This window comes from Suricata suricatta, chromosome 12 (genome assembly GCF_006229205.1).
Source record: "Suricata suricatta isolate VVHF042 chromosome 12, meerkat_22Aug2017_6uvM2_HiC, whole genome shotgun sequence".
Classification (NCBI taxonomy): domain Eukaryota; kingdom Metazoa; phylum Chordata; class Mammalia; order Carnivora; family Herpestidae; genus Suricata; species Suricata suricatta.
Window position 1 is genome coordinate 10,503,775 of NC_043711.1, and position 10,380 is coordinate 10,514,154.

At 40.9% G+C, this 10,380-nt stretch overlaps 1 protein-coding gene across 1 annotated transcript; it reads left to right on the forward strand.

The window, feature by feature from the left end:
* Window positions 1–5,116: 5,116 nt before the first annotated feature.
* On the forward strand, window positions 5,117–6,055 carry LOC115273743 (olfactory receptor 7A17-like). Its single transcript, XM_029916979.1, has one exon. The coding sequence runs from the start codon at window positions 5,117–5,119 to the stop codon at window positions 6,053–6,055; it is 939 nt and encodes a 312-aa protein (XP_029772839.1).
* Window positions 6,056–10,380: the final 4,325 nt, after the last annotated feature.

Consider the following 10,380-nt stretch of genomic DNA (forward strand, 5'->3'; position numbering starts at 1 on the left):
GTGTAAGGGTATTATTTTGGTCACTTATAAAAGCAATAAACACAGATTTAACACTGCCTGAAGAATGAGCGAATTATTGAATGAACTATTCTTTCAAAATTACATGCATGCAATGTGAATATTTGGTGCAGAAGACTTAAAACTACCTACACTCATCTCTAACACAGGATCATCTTCTTGCTAATCAAAAAGAGGTCCATAGACCCAGACCTGCACTTCATATCATCCAGGAGTTTGCAGAAATGCAGAGACTCTGGGCTCCCTAGGTCATGTAATAAGATTTTGCATTTGTAGTGGGCTCTATGTGGATTCACAGGCATATTAAAGTTGGAGAAATGCTCATCTAGCTGGGCTTCTTACCCAGTATGACTGATGTTTATAGCAAGATAACAGCACTTTGGGGGTGCTTTCCTTTCAATTGTGTTTGGCAGTACTCCCCTCAGACTTTGCCAGACATCACAGAGGGAAATTCATTTCTGGCTGAGAACCACTGCCCCAAGTTTGAGAAATATAAGCATCCGGAAAGAATCAAACTCAAGGGACACCATGTGCTTAGTTACTAAGTTTGGACAGATGACTAGGCTCCACCTGGAGCCATTTATACATTGTAGAATATAGTTTATAACTATACTTCCTCAGGGATAAGATGTTTATAAATATTAAATCAAAACTCCCTATGAGATGTTAAGCTCACATTGTAGTACATAAAGAGATCTAAATATATCTGTTATATTTAATCACCATTTTATAACAAAAGACCAAATGACAGCTTTTAACTTGTTATAAAACAAATGACAGAATGTGTCTTGAAGCCAATCTGGGTAGTACTCAAGGTTTATTATCAGAAGAAGTCACTTCTCTGCTTTATTAAGAAAAATGTGGACACCAGGTCTCCTCATTGGCTCAGTTGGTTAATCTTCCATCTCTTTATTAAAGTTTAGGACATGACCCCATGGTCACGGAATTGAGCCTTCAATTTGCTTCTGCACTGAGTGTGGAAGCACCTAGTCTTTTGGGAACCAAGATTCATTAGGAAAAAATGCTTCTGTCCAGAGTAGTTTTCCCCTGGGGAATATAAGATTAGAGGCTGGAGTCACAAGAGGGAAAGGTGCCTAATGAGCAGATACAGGGAGCTGTGAATACCTTCTGGCCTCCTGTCTGTCAGCCTGTGTGACCTTGGATGGGAAGGGGCATGGGTTTTCTCTGTTCTTCCAGGTCTTACTTCTAGCTGGGGGCACTTGCTTGCCTCCTTCCTGCTGCCTCACCTGAGAACAGAGCTGTAGTCCCTATCATCTGCAGTCCAAAGGGGCATTCAGACTTCACAAGGAGGCCTTGTCAGACACCCTAGCCAGGTGAGTCCAACAGCCCAGTCCACCATGGATGAGAGGGTCAGAGAGAACGGAAGCCAAGATCATTAACTTGTCTTCAACTGAGACCCAATTCAACTTAATGCAGGACAGCTGATCACTGTTCATTTGTTTGTTTGATTAAGTAATGCATTTATTCAGTGGCTGTGTCCATTTCACAGAGTGAATGCTCACACTTTCGTCGATCTTTCATATTCCATTTCATTAAATTACTACTAAAGCAATGGCAATTTATTTTACCTCACAGTCTCTCAAGAAGCACAGGAATTTATTAGATAATTGCTCTGCCTCATCCATTTCATTCCCCCCTCTCACTCACTCTCTGCCTCTCTGTCTACTGATCAGACATTTTTTATGTTGGTGAAAATCACAGCAGAACATTGCCATTCCAATATGGATCTTCAAATGCATTTGTCCATGGAAGGCTTAAGAGTTGGCATTTCTGGGAACCATTTATATACTTTGCAGGGGAAAGATCACTGACCTGGCCTACATGGTTTGTATCCATTCCAAGCATAACCAGGATGGTGGAGTCTGTAAAGACAGGGAAATACACAATCCAGGAGGCCATGGTATCCTGTGACTTGTAGAGAGTGAACAGTCCTCAAAACTGGGGTCGGGACTCTGAAATCCCAAGATGACACAATAGGGGGGCCAGAACTTAGTCAAGAGAAGGTACCAAGAAGGGGATCTGTGTCATCTCATGGGATGCCATGGTAGCATGATGAATATAGAGGGAGAAGTAGTGTGGACAAGGACGTCCCTGAGCCTTGAGGTCACAGTTGTAGCAGAGAGGCCACTTCCCTCCTCACAAGTGTGACAGCATCTGCCATCAGTCTCCCTCAGTCTCATTCCCCTTGAAGCACTGGCTTCACTTTTTGACTTGAACTTTTGAAAACAAGTACTTTCCTTGAGGTCTTTGTACTGGCTGTTCCCTATCCCAGTAAAGGCTTCCCATGTAATTCTGCATCTACCTCTCTGTCTTATATAAGGTCTCTGCTCCAATGTCACCTTGCAGAATATGCCTAAATACCCACTAAAATAGAATGTCCTATTCACTTCCTACTTTATTCCTATTTTTTCCTTCATAGCACCCCTCCCCATCTGTAAAGTTATATAATTCTCTTATTTGCTTATATATTTTTTCTCCACGATTGTAGGAACTTTGGTTCTTCAGCACTCTATGCTCATTGCATAGATAGTGCCTGAAAAACAGTAAGTACTCAATTTATAATTTCTCAGGAAAATTATAAAATATGTCATTTCTTACAGAAGAAGCTTTGGGGGGGAAAAACCCATATCAATGTGGCCAAAGGAATCCCCTAAAGAGAAACACATTTATACACAGCACATTTAAATGAATATCTGGGGGCGTCTGGGTAGCTGAGTCTCGTAAGTGTCCAATGCTTGATATTGGCTCCAGTCTCCACCGTAAGCCAACATTTTGGAGATCCAAAGGATCTAATCCAGACTGATTGCTTAGTTTGAGATTTTAGGGAAATGTTGAAATCAGGGTTGAGATTAGGTGTTGGGATATTTGAACTTTGGGAGCAGCAGAGTTCACAAGGTAGAGCAATCAAGACTGGGGTCATGCATTTATAACCTGGTCCATTGGAAACACAGAATCTCCAGGAAATCTTTCTTTGTGTCCATACCAGTGTCCTCCAGGGAAATCATGTGCTGTAGGTTGAAGAAACAGGAGGGAAACGTGCCTCATGAACAGACAAAGAAAACTAAATATCCCCTCTGCCCAGTCCTTCTGCCTGTGCCACTGGGGGTGATGGGACCTGATTGTTGCCTCTAGAGTCCAAAGCTTGGCAGGATGACTCATGCTAGCCTCCTTACAGCCGTCTTCTGTCTGGATACAGTTTAGTTGGCACCAATAACCGTCCAGGAGGAATTCAGAGAGCCACACGGAGACCTCTCCCTCAGAGCACCCAGGCCACTTGATTCTGAGAGCCCAGCAGGTTCCTGCAGGAAAGAGTCAGAGTGAATCAGCATCAGGTGCATTTACCTAAGTCACCTGAAAGCCACTACCCTAGCACAGAATGCGGAGATCTCTATGGGCATTTGCTTGCCTGACCACACCATTCTGAAAAATGACAGTGAACAAGGTCAGTGAAGGTCCTGATCCTTTGGTACTTGGCTTATGAAAGTGTAGTTACAGAACAGCGAGATAAGTGTGTGGTGTAAGAACCTCAGGCATAAATTTTATGAGTATGGTGATTTAGGGCCCAGGACTGCCACAGTGTTTGCAGAATTTTGCAGAGCAAGGTTGAACAGACTTCGAGTGTTATGCAAACCAGAAAGAGGACAAGAGTGTGCCCAGTACTCTTGTCAAAATAGAGGTCACATCACAAAGCCCAGGAAAAACAAAGAAAAGATGCCACATCTGAAAATTGAAAGAGACTTGTCCCACTTTCTCTAAGATCACAGGACACCCAATTGGTCACATAAATATGAAACAGGCACAGAAAAAAGCAAGTTTCCTACTTCTTCATTATAACCTACTCAGCTTTTGCTGTAGTTTGTAGATTTCCTGTGCAGAGGTGTTGGTTTATTTCCTTTGCACACTTTTCTCTCAAAGCATTCAGTCTGTAAGGCAATCAACACCCTTAACATCTCACTAACTTTGTCTTCTGACCGAATTTAATTTTGCTCCTTATTATTTGTGCTGGGCATAAGGATGGTAACAGGAGTTTGTTTTCTTTAAATACAGGACAGAAAATGAGCACGCCAGCCTGACTTGTCCATTTTATTTGTCCATGGGAAGCGTGATCATTGGAATTCGGGTACCATTTTTACATCGTTTGGGGGGAATGATAACTAATCTGGCCACAATGGGTTATAGTCACTCTGAGCTTAATTATTGAAGCTGGAGGTAAGAACTCATGGTAAGAACACAGCTCAGGAAGTCATGATTTGTGTGTGTGTGTGTGTGTGTGTGTGTGTGTGTGTGTGTGTGTGTGAGATGGAGCTAGATCCATTTTCAGAGCAGTGGTACCTTATCTAATATATTCTAAGTTGAAGGGGAGCCAGCAATGATGGTGACCTATTTCCCTGAAATTACCTGACACCATCTCTGACCTCTCTTCTCCCCATTCCCTTTCCCACACATGCTTCCTGTTTTGGACTCCAATAGCTCAAAGTAGTATCATCCTCAGGGTCTTAGCATAGACCAATCCTGCAGCCAGCACATACTTCCCCAGATGTGCTTGCAGCTCCTGCCTTCCTTTTTACTGAGGTCTCTCTTCAAATGTCACCTGGTCTTGACCAAATACTGATTACAATATAACAGTCATATCCACTCTCATTTTTATTTTTGTTCCCTTCATAGCTCTTTGACATCCTCTGATGTCTTATTACTATTTTTATTTGTTTCTATTCATTTTCCATCATTGGGTTATAGTCACATTTGGTTTTCAGTATCCCATGCTCATTCCCTACACAATGCCTGGAATATGTTTAACATTTAGTATGTGTTCCTCAAATGCACAAAAGATATCCTTAGTAAAACAGTAAAATGCATAACATCTGTTGGGTCTTGCAGAGAATGAGACCCAAATACCCAATCTGAAATGAAACAGGAGGGAATATCACAAACGGACAAATTTTGGGGACAAAAAACAAGACACTGAAATTAACCACTTGGTTGCACAATATAAAAAATAACATTTTGCCTCTGTATATAAACCATTCATATGAAAATTATGTCTTTTGTCCTCTTTCCTGGTGGTCAATGCAACCTCATGAAGCCAGGAAATGATACACAGATATCGGAATTCCTGCTTCTGGGATTTTCAGAGACACCAGAGCTGCAGCCTCTCATATTTGGGCTTTTCCTCTCCATGTACCTGATCACTGTGTTGGGGAATCTACTTATCATCCTGGTTGTTGGCTCTGACTCCCACCTCCACACGCCCATGTACTTCTTCCTTGCCAACCTGTCCTTTGTTGACATCTGCTTCACCTCCACCACTGTCCCCAAGATGCTGGTGAATATCCAGACACAGAGCAAAGTTATAACCTATGAAGACTGCATCACACAGATGAACTTTTTCATAATCTTTTCAGGGTTGGACATCTATCTCCTTGCTGTGATGGCCTATGACAGGTTTGTGGCCATCTGTCATCCCCTACACTACACAGTCATCATGAACCCCCGGCTCTGTGGACTACTGGTTCTAGCATCCTGGAACACAAGTGTCTTGCATTCCTTGTTACAAACTTCAATGGTGTTGCAACTGTCCTTCTGTCCTTCCACAGAAGTGGAAATTCCCCACTTTTTCTGTGAGCTCAATCAGATGATCCAACTTGCCTGTTCTGACACCTTCCTGAATAACTTGGTGATGTATCTTGCAGTTAGGCTGCTGGCTGGAGGGTCACTTGCTGGGATCCTTTACTCTTATTCTAAGATAGTTTCCTCCATATGTAGGATCTCATCAGCTCAGGGCAAATATAAAGCATTTTCCACCTGTGCATCTCACCTTTTAGTTGTCTCCTTATTTTTTTGTACGAGCCTAGGAGTGTACCTTAGTTCTGCTGCGACCCAGAGCTCCCACTCCAGTGCAGTAGCATCAGCAATGTACACAGTGGTCACGCCCATGCTGAACCCCTTCATCTACAGCCTGAGGAACAGAGACCTAAAGGTGGCTCTCAAAAGAATCATTGGGATTTTATTGATTTGAGGGCTAATCATATTAGGGTTTAAGTCTTGCCCATGATTGTAAGGGTCAAAGCCTCAAAACCAATAATTAGTGGGTCTTTAATTAGACTGTGGAAGTAAAATCTGCTCCTTCTATTTATTTGCTGAAATTTCCACTATTTGATATCAACTTCTCTATACATTAGAAAAAGCTCACTTTATTAAGCTTCTGCTGTGTCTGATATACAAACAGTTTCTCCTTTGTCTGTTTTCACATGTCCCCATTGTTTCCCCCAATCTTAACCAAATGTCTGGAAATTTCTATATCTCATGTAGGACCAGCTGGATTTCTTAAGGTTAAATTCATTTCAAATGACTTATACCATGCCAAATAAGCCCCCCCTAGATATCCCAAGAACATTATCATGGGCTATTGTCTTTATTTGGAATTAAGCTACATGTGACCACTAAGCCCTTCACATAATTTTATTGTTGAGGAGAATATAAAATCACAGTTTCCACCTTGATTCTGTCAGCCTTTTTATATCACTTCCTTAATTACTCTTCTCGAGAATTGGACTCTAACATTGTTCCTTTTAAGTCTCAGGCTATTGACACCAATGCTTATTCAGGAAAGCCCAGGCACTCACCTGCGCCCATGTACTTTTGGATATTCCCACCAACTTTTCCCTGACCAGAGCCTATGCTGTGACTGCACAGGCCTTTGGGTTGTTATTGTGGTCACAAGACACATCTCACCAACACCTATCAGAGAACTTTAAAAACAGGTTTATTACTCATGTGTGCTGGAGGTCACATGGGATGCCCAAAGTCCCTTCAGGGGGTCTCAGAGAAGGGAGAGAGAGATGGAGAAGGAGGCAGAGAGTGCCGCTGAAGGATCTGTGTTTATTAGGGCCCATGGATAGAGTCGCTAGGTGTTTGCGGATTCACACTTTACTGGAGAATTTTATTGAATAGAATTTATGTGCTAAAGGGAAAGAGCTGATTCACTCATGTGTCAGTATCTAGGTTATTCAGAGCTTTTTAAAAAGATACTTTATGGATGAGGGTAGCTGAGTGCTTCTCTTGTAATTGTGTCAGATGCCTGAAAATATGTTTATTCAACCTGGTTGTCTTTGAAATGGATACCCCAGAAATCTAAAGCTTAATTTCAGGCACTTACTCTAAATATGCTATTGTGCTTTATAACCAATCTCCTGGTTTTACTCTGTTATTCAGCTCAGGGCCCAGAAAGCCTATCATAGCCACTAGCAAAACCTGATCGGCAAATACGTATCTCCCAATGGAGTGTACTTAGAAAGAGAAATCTGAATAAATAGATCAACCTGATATGTTCTTAATATCAACCTAACCATGAATATGAGGAAGCAAAATTTCAAAATACTCATTTTTTCCAAACAAAGTATTTCTTTTTTCTTAAACATCACAGTTTATGCTCTGCATCTCTTTATTGAAGCATCTACTTATTGAAGAGTATATTCACAACTTAGGGGGTTTATTCATTGAGGTCCAGGATTGCTTAGTGTCTTCTATGTTTTATCATTGAATTATCTTCCTATTTCTGCTTGAAAACTTCTAATGCTAGCTGCTCATATGATTCTTTCCACTGTTACATGAAATAACTTTTTTTTCCTAGTATTTGTCACAAATGCTAAGGGTTGGTGAATGAACAGTATCAGCATCATCTATTTCATGCTTCCTGCCTGCTCTGAAATCTCTTCCACCCGCATGAGGAGAGCTGCATGTCCTGCTGGTGTGTCATTCTGGGTCACCAGTTCTTCTGCACAATTGTGCATGTCCTTCAAACTCTCCCCATTACCCAGAAGGGAGGCCTCATGTAGTCACTTGTTCATTAAGTCATGGGAAATAAACTTGAATCACTGAGTGGTCATGACTGGTCTCCTCAGTTATCAAATCAAATGCTACTAGTGAAAGGAAGAACATGTTAATATTGGTTCAGATAAGTTTCTTGGATGACTGTGTCAGTCAGCTGTTGCTGTATAACAGGCTTTCCTTGTCACATGGGATATTAAAATGATGTGGGATTACCGAGGACAATGATCACAAAAGAATTCTTGAGTTGTTTTACCATGCAAAAATGTGCTTTAAAAGCATGGTGACAGGACTCATGGCCAGAGAGTGGGATTGTTAAAAGTGAGTGATTATATATTTTTGTGTTTGTGCAGCGAGGGAAGGGTACAGATAACATACATGTCTAAGGAATATCTGTAGGCTGAACGTGACCTTGGAGGTCTGGCTTTTGTCAAAAATAATGTTGCTTTTAGTCTCTAATAAAACATGAGCATTAAGGTAGCCCTGAGTTCCTGGAGTTGTTAGGAGATTGACTTTTAGCAACATTTCTCATGCTTTTTGTTCTCTTCATCAATAATACCTTTACAATCTAGTGGCCTTATATTGGGGAATTTTCTGACCTCTGTTGGACTCCTCATGGGTCTGTGGTCAGGTCAAATCTCCACATTGTATTTCTAAGGCCCATCCACAATGCTTCTGGCTGTAGTGCTCCTGTCTCAGCCAAATTCTTGGTCTTTTTTCTACATTCCAATTTGTAGGTTATTCTTGTATTGACAAATTACATAAACTTATGTGAATTCTTTGAATTTCATCTCACTGTTCTTACATCCATATATAACACTTGCTTTCCTTCCCTGTTAGAAGAGCTATCTCCCACACCTGTAATGGAGAGTCAGCTAACTGTAGTCTAAATCCCACTCTGAGCCCTGCTCCATAGATATTTTTTGAGTAAATCATTGGTAAGTTAAAGGAGCTACACAAGGATGAAGAGCACATGGGGCACCTGGGTGGCTAAGGCTGTTAAGCATCTAATTCCAGCTGAGGTTCACGGGTCCGAGCCCCCCATCAGGGACTGTGTTGACAGCTAGAGCCTGTAGCCTATTTGGTTTCTGTGTCTTCCTCTCTCTCAACCCTCCTCTGCTCATGCTCTGTCTTTCCCTCTCCTCAAAAATAATTAAACATTAAAAACTTTTACAAAAAAAATGAAAAGCATATAGTACAAGTTTCCATGTGCAATATAAAGCTCTAGGTAAGCTTAAATTGCTTTGTTATGTATTTGGTAAAAACTCAAGCTCCCCAAGCCTCTCTTCCTTATTTCTCTAGGCGGTGTGGATGCTAAATGTTAATTCCTATGAATCTTGTAAGGAAAAAAATTAAATGCATTTTGACTCAAAGAAAACATTCAAGTGTAGTGATTGTGTCTTGTGTGTGTGTGTTTGTATACATTTTTCTTTCAAACAATCACACTCATCACACATGTACACACACAGATGATTTATGATTTCATCTTTTATGTTGAAAGGAGACTTGAGAGATAGTTGGAGAAGATAGCCCTGAAAAGAATAAACATTAGAAGGAACATATATAAAAGGAAGGAGAAATAGACACAAAGTTTTGATTTATCATGTGTTACCATAATTTTGATCATGAGTTCCTTTCTTGTGTCACTGCCTCAAAGGATTCATGCTCAGACAACACTCACAGTGATGCCCTGACGAAATCACTGTATGAGGTAATGGGGCAAAATATTCAAAAATCTATTTAATTTTATGTCTGTTACTGTGATTTCTTTCCACTCAATTGTCCTTTTCCAAGAGAAGCTGATGGATAAATTGAGAGTCTTAAATTCAGCTCTCTCAGATAATTTGATTGACTACGTCCCTATGAGATTCTTACTCCTGTTGTAAAATAGCTCCAATCTAGAAGCTTAAAATGAACACATATAGGCTCTTACAAGTCTGCAGTCATAGATAGGAAGAAATCTCAACAGGCTTGTAACAAGATGTCTGCAGGGTTGAGTTCCTTCTGGAGGGTCAGGGGAGAATCTGTCTCCTTTCTATTTCCAGTCTCTGTTGCTGGTCACCTCCAGTTCTTGGTTCATGGTTTTTCCTCCACCTTCAGAGCCAGCAGGGTAGTGTTTTCAGTCTCTCTGACACCAACTCTTTTGTCTCCCTCCTTCACATTTGAAGGACTTAGTCCCATCTGGACAACCGTAGTTAATCTTTTTCTCTCAATGGCAGCTGATTGGCAGCCCTGTTCCATCTGCTACCTTAATCCTTCTTTGCTATATAAAAAAAAATAACACATTGCAGATACTAGAGATTAGGATATGGACATATTTGGGAGGACCTTATTCTGTCCACTACAAATTCTTTTTCATAAGTGTATTATTTTGGTCACTTACAAAAGCAATAAACAGAGAACTGACGCAGCCTGAAGAATGAGCAAATACACTATGCCTTCAAAATGACAGGCATGCAAGGACAATATTTGGTTGCAGAAGACTTAAAACTACCTAAACCTAACTCTAACATA

Bases quoted from the DNA above. Each gene is read 5' to 3' on its own strand.
- LOC115273743 (XM_029916979.1), top strand. From the start codon at position 5,117: ATGAAGCCAGGAAATGATACACAGATATCGGAATTCCTGCTTCTGGGA.